General features: G+C 51.8%; 1 protein-coding gene across 1 annotated transcript in view; it reads right to left on the bottom strand.

The window, feature by feature from the left end:
• The window catches only part of MEGF6 (multiple EGF like domains 6), a 102,903-nt gene that overhangs the window by 30,842 nt on the left and 58,781 nt on the right, over positions 1-13,280 (bottom strand). Inside the window, exon 7 of the mRNA XM_074848395.1 lies at positions 7,549-7,671. Within this exon, the coding sequence (XP_074704496.1) occupies positions 7,549-7,671 (123 nt within the window). The remainder of the gene's footprint in view (positions 1-7,548; positions 7,672-13,280) is intronic.

The following is a 13,280-nucleotide window of genomic DNA, read 5'->3' as shown; positions in this document are numbered from 1 at the left end:
AGCTAACTTTCCCTTGTGTGCCTCTAATTAACTAAACAATATTTGAGGGAATAAAAGTGACTTAACAGGGTCGAAGTACTGCCATACACAACATACGGCTGGAGCAAGAAGTACCAGTTTATGTTAGTTGTGCTGACATTTCCTTTAATCCATTTGGAAGGAAACAACAGAAATACTCAACGTTCCTGAAAAGTTATGGGTCAGAGTTAGAGTGCTCAGGCTTTAGCAGAGATGGGTGGTCATTTTAAAATAGTCTGATATATTAAAGTGTTTAATAACATATATTAAAAAATAGCCATAAATAACGGGCTTGTTGGAGTGGGGTTTTTTTAAAAAGAAGTAAAACAATGCTAACGCCTGCCAAAACATTCCTTCATCTGGGAAAAGCACTGGGCCAATGTGTAACAAGCCAACGCATCGTACGTCTAAAATAACCTCCCAGCATGCAGCTATTTGTATGAATTTGCACCTAAGTAACCGCCCTCCTTGCGTACCTCCAAAAGACAGCTTTTCAGAGTGGAAACACCTAAAGTCCAGCTTCTTCTTTACCACACAAAATTTAAGCGGACAGAAATCCTGCAATGTTGGATACAGCAGACTTTCCAAAAGCGTTATTTCTACACCCGAGACCACCAGCGTGTCTCTCTGGGTGCACTGAACGGCGCTGAGGCACCACACCCACCCCGTACCCCGCCGTAGCCGTGTACCAACAGAGCTTAGCAACGGCAAAACCTGCTCCTGCGCGGCCCGCGGGACGCAGCAACGCTCGGCCACCACGAGCAGCTCGGGCAGGGTATGGACACCGACTAAACGGGGACACGTTCCTGCTCCAGCGAGGCCTCCGTGGCCAAGAGCGCCGGAACCGCTTGAGCAGATCGTCACCGACACTGGCTGGGGACCGCTAAGAATGTGTAAAAGGGGCAGCAGTGAGAGCACAGGGGTCTTGCAGAGCGTTTTCTTTCCTCTGGTGTTTCCTTCAGCATAGCTTACTCACTAGCAGCAGTACTCCTCAAGGCTAAAAACCCCTCCGAGCCTCCAGGTTCTGTGACTGCACACACGGACGAAGGGGCCAGCGCACGCTGCTGTCCCAGCCATCATCGCGGGTACGTTCCAGAGCTCTGCGGGTAATGGGAACCAGGAGCCCTTCTCTGCCAGGAGGATTCTGCTCGGGGAGGAAGCGGCTGGCATCGCTGGCTACGCGGCACTCGTACGCGGCACGGCGCCGGGGCACGCGCCGTGTAACCAGCAAAGCAACCGCGTCCCCCAGCGTCCCGCCGAGCCACCCACCCTGCTCGGGCAGCGCTGCAGTTCTGCTCAGATGCAAACTAATTCAATTTAAGAATCGGGAATAATAAGGCGAAACAAAGGGAACACGTTAAAATTCTTTTGGGTGTCTTTCCATCAAAGCAAGGGCCTTCTAATTCGGGGTCTCCTTAGCTGGCTTCTCGCAGAGTTACAGCCAGTAGACCTCGCTGCTGGCCTTGTTTTAATTACTGCTATTTTTTTTTTTCTGTTTACAGAACCACTCTAAAAATATTTCCATTCCCAGATGCTTTCCCTAGCTTAACATTTCGGTGACAACGTTGCCAAATCCAGTGTCATCTTGTACATCACACAGATTTTTGTAATTAAAGCTCAGACAGATTTTCCACAGATGATATTTCATCGTCTGCAAGAGGGATGTTACTTCCATCCCCTCTGTCTGAAGGGACTGCAGTGCTGCTGAGAGATGCTTGCTCCTAGACTGTGACCCTCTCAGGCCCAGGAAATGGATAAAAAGGGATGAAAAGGACATTCTTACTACTGGCTGCATGCGGGAAGAGGGTCTGCGAGTGAAGTAGCAGCCTGACAGAGGAGTTGATTTAATAACTGAGCTACCCGAGCTCTGCAGCCTCCAGCTGACCTTCACAAACTGGGAAGAGCTGAACTCAGCCCCTGTAGCTACCCGGCCACCTCCTGGGAGCTGAGCAGTGCCCCTCGCCCAGCCCAGGGGCCGTTCACGGCGCCGGCGTTTGCTCCCTCATCCACGTGTTGAGCTGCCGGGCGAACCTGGAGCGGTTCCTTTGGTTTGCCTCGGGCTCCTCTGCTCGAACTTCTCCTCTTTCCATCCCTATCACCTTTCCTTCAGATCCAAGTAATTTGCCATCAGAAGCAGTGAGGTAATACTTGAAAAGAAACCGTAAGCAGCTGTAACTAGAATTGAGCCTGACATTCCCTTTTGCAGCGTCACGCAAGCCCGTCGATTCTAAGCAGTGGCTGAGAAACGTGCCACTGGCCGAAGAAAAGGTCAGGTGTTCCAACTCGTGCGAGTTGTCTGTACGACGCACGCAAACTGAAAACCTCTACAAAGTCCCTACAGACAATTACCCTCCGTGCCCACAGTTCAAACCCACACAAACGTTCACGGCCTAGTCCTTCTGTTCACTTTATAAATCGCTGCTATATTTGAGATTTCTTCATCTGAAGTACTCTTAATATAAATAGGGCTACATCATGTAATCCCAAACTGATTTATTCTAACCTCAGACAATTTCCAGAAACATGTTGTGTGTTAATACAGACCATCTCTCTACTCTGCAGGCCAACAAAAGCAATTGGCTCAGATTAAATTCTTTGCCTTGGACTGGATTTCATCCCTCTGCTGAAGCAGTGGAGAAGGACCTGAAGATGTCAGCTTCCTGCCTCCTGCCCATGTGGTTCTGATAAAGAAAGAGGTAATTTCAGGACGCCCAATGACTCTTTTTGTTCTGTTTCACTTTCAATAGAAATGTCTGCTCTTTTTCTCCCTCCCTTCTGTGTTAAAATCGTCAGTGACTTGCTATATTTGACCAACAAAGACACAATGAAAGAATCTTGCACAACTGAGCTGCAGATTACCCGAAGCACTGACAATGGCGCAGAGCTGCTGCCAGACACAGAGCGGGACACGGGAAGGTGCTTTTCAGCCCTTTTTCGTGCTCTCCCAAGCCGCAGCCGTCAGAGCGGTTCCAGGTACGAGCCCACCCCGGGGAGCTGCCTCGGGCTCTGGGGTCACGCAGGCTCCTGACTCCCCGGCTTCGTCACACCCCAGCCCTGGGCTGAGAGCTTGGCCTCTGCCAAGAGCAGCTTTTGTTTCACTCCTGCACCACCAGAATCACGGCGAGGCTGCTGGAGCCCCTCGTTCCCCCCGGTAAGGGCAGACGTAGCTCTAGTGAAGGAAGGGACCCCAAGGTGACAACACGAGGGGACACCAGGAGTCTGCTGTCCCCATCTGTTCTCCAGGCAATGTCAAAGATGAGATTTAAGAATCCCCTGTTGGACTATGCCTAGGGCCAAGCTCTGCTTAGGCTGTAAAAGGTACCAACACCCCCAAAGAAAAAGGCTGTTAAAGGCAAAACATCTCTTCCAATCCTACAAAACACAAGTGCTAATTAAACAGCTGTTTACACAGAGCTGCAACGTTCTCTGTAGGAAATTGCTCTTAAAGGTGCCTGAAGTAACTTCTGAAAACTTTTGCTGATTTTTCCCCGCATTGTGCCTGACTTATATTGCCTGACTCATCTGCAATACCAAGCACAAAGGTACGAAGAACTACCAAAGGTGCAAAGCCACCAAAAGAAAATAGCAAAAGATTTCATCTATTTTGCAATTCTTTGATGTCTTCAGGAATAAAATAGGCTGCGACTTTCCATCGCAAGTTTGGAATAATAGTTCAGCCAGAGGGTGGAAAAGGACCGACCACCCCGAGCCCAGCCCCAAGAGCTGAGCTGCTCGCCCAGCCCTGCCCTCCTGGGGTTAACAACCACCGACCTCCGCAGGGGAATTCTGCAGCGCCCGCCCGCTCCAGGCAGGGCTGACGATTAATTGAAGCATTTGGGGGTTTTGTGGGGATCGGAAAACATTTAAAGAATTAGATCCATGGTTTTACAGACCTTAACTAGAAACTTCATGGCAATAGTCTTTTTCCTCTCTCCAAAGCACTTTCTGGCCTGTGCTGGTGCTCACTGGGGCTGCCAGCAGCTTCCTAAAGCCCATCTCTGTGCCCGACCCAGCTCAACCCCAGCGCAGCCCTGGCTCAGATCACCGTCAGCAACTTCCCCCGTCCCTAAGGGCAGAGCAGTGCCAGAGCAGAGGGGACTGGATGGGAGAGTCTCACTGTCTCCAGTTCTCTTTATTCCTACCCTATTCCATTTATTTAGTGGCACTTTTTTTTCTGTTTTAGCAGCACTAAATCTTACCTGTCCAGCGAAAACAGAGTGCCCACTTGAAGAGAAACACAACCTTTATCAGTTAACCTAATGCCTCAGAACCACACAGGGGAAAAAAAACTTTGTTGGAGTCAAGTCAGTGCCTGAAACTTCACAGGAGTGAAGAAACGTGGCTCAGGCCCTCCTGAGCAAAACCCACCACCTCTGGCTACCTTCAGCCCAAGAAAGCAGCTGCCCGACACTGCGACCTCTCCGCTCTGTTCCTTGTGACAGAGGTTGCTCGCCCAAAGACACCTACTCGTGCTACGGCTCCAGTTTTGCTGTACACCACAACCGACCTCTTCGTAGGCACCAACTGATGCAACGATGTCACCGACCTCATTTTCCCCACCAAGGGAGGTTATCGTGCCTCCTTTCTGCACCGCCCTCCCGCAGCCTCCAAGGAGAGCTCCTTCGCTCCGGGGACACCCCGTGACGGGTCCCCAGCACCCCTGTGGCTTTGGTGGGTGTTCATGCTGCTTTCCACCCCTCAGCTGTGTTGCTCTGCCTTCCTGTTACAGCTGGCCTTAAGCTCGGCATTTAGGGAGAGAAAACACTCTTCTCTTCCCCAGCGGTGCTGGGAAAGCACTCCTGAAACACGAAAATTGAAGTGTGAAGGGAGAGCGTGTTGAGTGAGGCTCCTGCCTTCACTGCTGCTGCCTGCACGCTGCCCGCGCCCTGTGATCGCTGCCTGGTAACTCTTGTCAAGAATGCTGGCTTAATAAAAACCATGTGATTTCCAAGATCAAGTCAGAGCAAAGCCTCTGACTTTGCAGTGTAAATATTTATGTAGACCGAGCACTAAAGGAAAGAACCACTTGCATGTACTTGTGAAAACCCCACAGAAAGCGAGCGCACACCCAAGGGCCCGGGATTACCATGAGGTGACCCACGGAAACGCGCTGCCGGGCTCGCGGGCTCACTGCCCGAGCGGGGGCAAAGGCAACGAACTGGAGAGCACGTCCCGTGCAACGACCAGACTGGGGCGAGAGCATCCCCTCCCTCGGTGGCCTCCCCGTCACCACCAGCCGAGGTGCTTCCCTCGCCAGGGCTCTGCAGCGGGGTGGGCTTGTTCCCTGGGCACAAAGAGCCCGTATTTACGCGGATCGGAGCTGTGTAAACTAAAGCCCATCACGCTGAGCTCCTGGCAGATGCAGGAGATGGAGGAGAGCTGCGGGGCTCTGGCACCAAGAACCGTACAGAATCCATAGGGGCAGAAAGCTGGGCACCGGGCAACAAGCACCAAACAGGGCATCTGCAGCATGGGGGCACCCGTGGCACAAGGTGACCTTACGCCTCTGGGTACGCGGAGGGCAGCCAGAAGCACCCGCAGAGGAGTAACCTCTAAGTCTGAGCCCTGTTCTGAGCTTTTACAAGCTTCTACTTCCATCCCTCCACACAACCGGCTTAATAGGTTAGTCCAGAGCTATTATGAAGGTGTGATACACATGCACATCTATGCACATTTCTGTCACAAAAGTGTAAAGAACAAAAGCTATCAGTTCTGAAGTGAGAAAGTCAGATTTTTTAGGTCTGCTGCTCTGTTGTTATTTTAGAAGCAGCATTGGACAATTATGTAGCAAGAGCTTTTCCTCGCTCTGCCTGGTCTGCATCTACCTTCCCCTGTACTCTGTGGATCACAGGGGTAGAGGCACCGCTGAAGTACCAGCGGATCCTGCCAGCTCCGCTCCCCAGAGCTTCCAGAAACTGCCCGAGTGACTCCCGTAGTAGATCGGGTTTCATCAGTAGAGACCCCTTAGTTCTGGCAGATGAATTCCAACACTGCACATTATGGCAAATACTTGCTCAGAAGTTTAATGCAAAGCAGGTTTGCAGCGGCGAGCAGCGCGGAGCAGGGCAGCCCTGCCTGCCCGGATCCCGGCAGAAACGCTCTGCCCGGCGCAGCCACGCGAGCGGGTGAGCCCCAACAACAAAGGATGGAAATCGCTTTGAGACAGGAGAATCCTCCCTGTAGTGATCCCTTTTATACTTTCTCTGGAAATTGTTTCACCTTCTGGGGCTGACCCCGCTGAGAACTCTCCCCATCTCAGTTTGTCTCACGTTTTACTCCACGAGGCAGAGGCAGCAGAGTCACTGTTTACCACAGAGAACCACATATTACCAAGACAATTATTAGCTGACAGACCACATGCACACTTACATGCAAACAGTAGCAAGGCAGAGCCACGAATACCAGTTCACGTGTTCAGTGCTGGAGCAGTGGGCTGGGAATGGCTGGCTTTTTAATTTGTGATCCTTTTGCTTCTGGATTTTTCCAGCAAAATATAAGGCACATGGTGACCTTGCCCCTTCAGCGTACGTCTCGCTGAGCTCATTAGGGTGCTCCCACAGCGGGGGCAGTTTGTGCTGCTCTGGGCATGGTGGGCACCACTTCCTTCGGTGGCTTGTTTTCTGCTCATGTCACCATTCCAACTGGAACACCCAGGCTCACACAGTTGTTTTTAGCAAACTCTGGAACATGACTATATTCTGAGAAAAAACAGCAAATGGCCTTTGTAATACCATCGCCCAGGAATTCTTTCCACTTCTATGAAAATATCCCTCAAAAAATGGAAAAATGTGTCAAATAAATCTGTGAGGGAGAAGTGGTTTAATAAAAACAACAGCAGCAGCAGATGCTGGAAGGCAAACTCCAAGCTCCACCCCAGTGTCTCTGAGCCTCTAGTTTGGGGCAGGCAAACAACAGGATTTCAAGAAATTGTCCCAGAAATCAACAGCATCTGAATTGTCATGTCTGGACACTCACTGCCCAAGCAGACCCGTGACCAACATCCCAGGGAAGAGGGTTTTGAGATTATTACGGCCACAGCTCCACACACAGCCCTGCTTATTTTCACTCATCTGTCACACCTAGTGCCTCCCATGCGGACTAGAAAAATAGTTGAGGTAAAAATGAAGACTGACTTGAACCTTCTCATAATCTAGTTTATGTATTAGTTCTGGAAATGCCGTACCTGGTACACCCTGTATCGAAAGCAGAAGTACCAAAGCACTGAGAGTTACTTCTCCCGAAGCAGAATAAACTAAGGAAGTGCAAAGAAGTCAAAATTCTATGTGTCCACACTGAAGAACAGCAAATGTTATGGACCCAGTAATAGAAACTTGTTAGGGAAGGCTACCAGGATCCTGAGAAACAAAGGAGCACGCAATCCATCCCCATCATCACAAATTCCCTGCAGAGAGGACGGCTGTGAGCACGTACACCCGTGTGAGCGCTTTTCGTACAATGCCACCTACTTACAGGTAGGAAGAGGGCTATGAAGAATTAGAGATTCTCAAGAAATTTAAAACAGTGACTCACCAATGCAGGTCCTGCCATCTGTGTGCAGGCGAAAGCCTGGCTTGCATTCACAATAGTAAGATCCAAGGGTGTTCACACACCTGTGCTGGCAGCCCCCGTTGTGGACCTGGCACTCATCAACATCTGCAGAAGAAAAGGGAAGAGGGGAAAAAAATTCAGAGGAGTGAGCATGACAGTGTCTGAAGTCAGGATTATTTATCCTCTGTTGACTGACTCCAGATATGAGGAACGAATGCAGAGGGAACAAGATTGCCATGTCGTTATGTTTAATCACTCAAGCTGTTTGAGAAATTGCAAGGACAAGGGTGTATCCGCGGGGAAAAAAAAAGCATCTTATTTGTCAGTCGATGTCAACCATCCTTCATCTGGTTCACCTTCCCCCATTCGCTCTAAGATTATGGATTAACTAATATTTTACACTTCCTTACTCTTTCTGTGTTGAAAACAGGCTCGGCTAGTCCATTTGGTACTTGGGAGAACGGTGGGAGCAAACACCTAACGCTCCAGACTGACAGGAAGCGATAGGAAGCAGCGACCTTCAGCGCCGCGGTGCCACAGCAGCAGACGTTCTCCTCCGGCCCAGCCAGCCTCATCCTTTCGCAGCACAAAAGCTGGTTTCCACTGAGCTCAGCCCTGCCAGAGGTGAGAGCTTTTACTGTCACGCTTCTCATCTCAGCACCTTGCAAAGCATTTAACACATTTCGAGCCATTTGTGCCTGGAACTCACTCGCCCTGCTGCTGAAATGCAGCAAAATCTGGGGTGTCTGGTGATAAGCTGTGCTCAGAATTGCTGTGCATCGCTGGAGATGAGAAAGAAAACATGTTAATATCTGGAGAAAGTTATTACAATTTGGTCACAGTTATACAACACTTAAGAACACGATGGAGTCCAACCGGACAAAGGGCAGAACACAAACAGTGAGACCCTGTCGGCAGGTGCCCGGCCGCCTCCTCCCAGCTCCACGGCCAGAGCAAGCCCGGGAGAGCCGAGGCAGCCGGTCCTGCACCAGGGAATCCACCCGGCCGGCAGAACTGGGCATGTCCAGTTCTATCGCTAAAACTACAGGCCCTTGAACAAAAGGCATTCTCTGAGCCAGAAAAATCTTCTGCCAAGCGCTGAGCAACCTTTCAGGAGCTGAAATGGGAAGAAGCCCATGAGTTCTTGGTAAAAACTCCTGTTACATTTTATTATCAAAGCTTCAAAAGCGGGGAGGTAGACAGCAGCGTGTTACAGAAAGGGAGATTCATTCCTGCTTCACAGACCTTAAATCGCCTTTTAGCACTGGGAATCACTTCCAGAACGGAGAAGAAATGTAAAAATGCTCAGAGCGCCCAGTTACACGGTGCTAAGATGCACCTCAGGAGCTTGTCAAAGGCAATATCAAGTTCCTGAGACATAAGACCCCTTCATATGGTTATAAATAGAAATAATAGAGATGTTTGTGGATAAAGCTGTGCGGGTCCTTAATTCCTGACATTTATGTGTCTACGCGTGTATGTGTACGCTGCCTTTCAGACCGGACAGGACCAAAGATCTCTAGTCAGATGGGGGAACCAGCTCACATCCACACAGCCCAGCCAGCAATTCCTCTTGCCATGGAGAGAAAACTTCAGTAGCTCCGGGTCTATTGGCGTTTCTGTGCACCTTCCACGTTTCGGGAAGGCGCCTTCAGCACGCACAACCATTTCCTGCTGGCACGGCGAGGCAGGTCACGCAAGCAGCAGGACGACAGGGAGCCAAGCTGAGCAGTGAACCAGCGCCATTTCATCAATGACTGTTACTAATAAGATAAAGAAACATTTCCTCAATGAATCACGGCAGGGCATCGCCCCCGGCTGTGTCTTTGCAAGCCAGAGGCACAAAAACCTGCTCAGGCCTCCCCCTCGCCCAGCGCCCGCGTCGCGCTGCCCTGCCCGAGGCGTCGCCCAGCTCCCGCTCATCGAAAAACCACAGCAAAAGGAGAAATGCAACCTTGACTGAAGCCGGCGCTGAAATTTTGCATGAATCAGATTCATTTTACAGTAATCAGATTAATTGCCAGCAAAATCAGCCAGCGGCGAGCAAATGGACTGGGTCAGGGGAGACATGGGAAGCGAAGCGGGAAAGGTGATGCTTGTTTGATTTGTCATTTCTGAGCTACACACTAATAATAAAAAATCCTTGTTTTCTCAGAATACTTTTCATTAGAAGGCTCCTCACTGCTTATTAAAAAGGTAAAACCTAAAGCTCAGAGCACAGGAAAACATCCCCCTGCCCTTTCTGTCCTGGCGAGGTCTGGTGAACCCACGGTCTTGGCGTCCGACGTCCCGCTGCAACGGCCACACCAGGCTCCTTCTGAGCTCCCCGCCGCAGCTTGGGGGCTTCATCAACCCAGCAGAAAATGGTAATTTCTGTCATGCCAGGCCTTTGCTTGTTCAGTGGACTCTAGATTCCTCCTCTGGGCATTTTAGAAGGTTTTGGAATTTTCTTCCTGTTTTTTCCAAGACACTTAATTTTTAAAGAAAGGAAAATGAAGAGATTTTTGAGGTGAAACATAAGCTTTAAATGATGCTTTCCGAAGAGTAACCCAAATCCAAACCAGCTTTTCAGGGGGGGAAAAAATGCTGTGGCATGAATCTGAGACGCCTGTCAAAGCAACCTAGCTCTAATTAAATCCTTCTCCTCCGCGAAGGCTTTACACAACGGGGACGTGACAGAGCCCTGAGCCCCCGACACACTCCCCGCTCCTGCAGCCAGGGCAGCTCGTCGGGAGCGACGTCGCAGCGCGCGGCCGCCCCAGCGCCTCCTCTCCGAACCTGCAGCTCCCCGGCGTCCCCGCAAAACTTGGCCTTGGGCGTCCAGGTGTGACGCCTCGGCGAGGAGATCGCCCAAGGCCCATCGCTCACCGCGGGGAGGACGGTGGCACGAGGGAAGGGCACTGGTCCTCCCGGAGCCGCCCAGGGCCGGGAGAAAGGCACCGTCCCTCACCTGCGCGGTGAACGGCGGGGCCGTGACTCCGAAAGAGCTGGCGGGAGCCTGGGCACAGCTTCCCAGCAGGGCGGAGGGGGCCACTTTCGTATTTTCTTTTTTTTTTTTTTTTAACATCCCTATGGGCAGAATTAGCTGTTAATGCACAGAACTGGCTCTATTCAGCTCAAGAACAGCAAAACTGGGGTTTGGGAAGATTTTATATAGACTAAGAAAGTTTTCTGGTCTGAATTTAAATGACTATTCCACTGCTTCCCTTCAACTCTAATCCAAAACCATAGAGAATTTACTGTCCAAAAAAGTTAGCAATGTGTTGAATAAACTTCTTACTTTCACCCCATTACTCATACTCAGTAATTACATATCTCCTCTCTAAACGTCTCTCCTTCCCCCTTTGTATTCTTCACCCTCTAAATCTCTGTAATTAGGGGGCTGTCCCCACCCCAAAGCCCCCCTCTGCCCCGTCCCACTTTGGCCGGGGGAAGCAGCCGGTCCTTCCTCGTGCCCCAGCTGTGGAGACACCCATCACCTTCACCGCCGCATGCTCCCCACGTAACCCACCACGTCCCGTTTTCTCTTCTGGAGCCCCACTTATCACCTTCTGCAGTAACAGATTTTTGGACATACACTACATGAGAGTGTGACCAAAGTAAACCTCTCATCCTTCACACCCCTGACGGGAGGGCAGCAGCGTCAGCCCCCAAGAAATCTCAGGTTTGTGTCTTTGGAAATCACACCACTGTGCAATTTGCCCAAACAAATTCAAACTCTGGTCTGAGTGTACGGAGAGAAGAGGCACCTCCCGGGCAGACGCTCGATGGAGAGTTTGCGTTTTCTGGTGGGGACCAGTCGCTTTTGGCCCTCGGGCTGCGGCTGCCGCGGCAGCTGCATGAACGCTCGCAGAGGGGGAGAGGAGCGCGAGCTCGCTCACAGCTGTGGGAGACAGCAGGGCTTTTTCTGGTTTGACCCAAAACGCGTCGCTGAACAGAGGGAACAGCGATGACGGCGCGGTGGGGCCCGCTCTGGCTGCGAGAGGATCGCTCTGCCCTGCCCGCGCGGCCGCAGCGGCTCGTGCTGGGGAAGGGGAAATGTTCCCGCTCTGCCGCACACCCCGGGCAGCCCTTGCCCGGCCGTGCCCAAGCGCCGGGGCCCGTCCTGCAGCCCAGGTCTGATCCCCCACACCCTGCAGCAGACAACGGAGTACGGAGAGACGAAAGAGGAAAGAGCTGCCTTCCCAGCGGGACCGGTGATGGAGGAAGGGCGACACATTGGCCACAGGGACAGGGAAGGGGCAGGTCCACTGGCCACCCCCAGCAGCGGCAGCAGCATCTCCGACCTGCCCAGGCGTGCTCAAGGCTTGCCAGGGAGTGATTCACCCAGAACACAAACTGTGAAGCAGCAGGAGCCACCTCCCGGGGCCAGGACAGCATCGCCACGAAAGGTCACGTTGCCCTCAGTGCACGTCTTGGCAGTACAAGGACCCGAAAACCTACGTGACGCTTTGTGAGATGCGGTTTGTGGCACGCTGAGGTTATTTTCCTAGTGGAGAGCTGACAAAATCTGGTTGAAATTAATATACCAAAGAAAGAAAATTAGAAGCATACAGACTTCTCTTCTGAGGAGGGTAGCTGACACTGAGCAACCCAGAGACACGCCAGGATGGAGCACGCCAAGGCCACGTGCCTGCATGCTCCACGCCATGGACGGGACGGTCGATACCGGGTGAAGCCCACCGAGGCAGACACAAAACCAAACACAGCAAGAGCCTGGGAGTGGGATTTGGCTTATTGGGGAGGGAAACCGCCCTGCTGCGTAAGGAAACCGCATCCGCAGGGACATGGGGCTCACCCGAGAAACAGCTGATGCTCTCGTCAGCCTCCTCCCTGAACAGAAACAATCCATCAGGCCTCAGGTACCAGCTACATGGGTCTACAGGGGTAATGCTGTAACCAAACGTAGGGAAGATGAACACAAGACCAAAACAAAAGAGGGTGCGAGGAGGCGACTTTGGTTAAGTGCACTCGCTGACCACGCACAGCTCCTTCGAGAAGAAATACTGTGATTTGTCTCCAACAAGAGCTCCGTGTCAGAGGAAAGAAAGTGGCAACAGCAGCTCTGCAAATTACTAAATATTTGGTACAGAGGCAGTTTATCTCCTCTGGAAGGCTGAGGAGGAGGAGACGGATCCCAGCTGGAAGCACAGGCAGTAGATACGCTGCTAAGGTTCGCTCTGTCGGGCCAAACAGCAGTGCCAAGCTTTAATCCCTGCGGCAATTAGCCTGGATTACAGAGCAGGGCTGCAGGGAAAAGGTTAATTAAACTCCATCAAGATGAGCATGTGTGGGATTTAGTGACTTTATCTTTCCGGTACCAGTTTGCTGAAGCTAATTCAGCACTTTTAAGAAGTAAAGAGACTGGAAGGAAACGAACCGCCAGCGGCACGCTGGGCGGCCGAAGGTAGAGGAGCTGCCCCGCGCTACAGACACGGGTTAGGAACTCAGGGCACGGAACGGTGCCAGGGTGCGCTAGACGGAGAATCCCCCTGTGCGTTGCTCTGTCTCTTGCGCGTCTTGCACAGCCCCTGGCGCGGATAACCCGGAGCCATCGCAGGCCTTGTTAGTCCAGGCTCCCCTCACCGACCGTGGCAAGGTCCAGCAGCGCAGGGCAGACGTGGGAGAGGACGATGCCTCATCCCCGAGACCTTTCCCTCCTCCAGGATGAGGAGGAACGGTACCTGCCTCGGGCTGGCCTCGGCTTGGAATCT

The sequence above is a fragment of the Strix aluco genome, chromosome 22 (genome assembly GCF_031877795.1).
Source record: "Strix aluco isolate bStrAlu1 chromosome 22, bStrAlu1.hap1, whole genome shotgun sequence".
Taxonomy (NCBI): Eukaryota; Metazoa; Chordata; class Aves; order Strigiformes; family Strigidae; genus Strix; species Strix aluco.
Note: the sequence above shows the minus strand (reverse complement) of the source record. Positions and strands in the feature narration are given on the sequence as shown.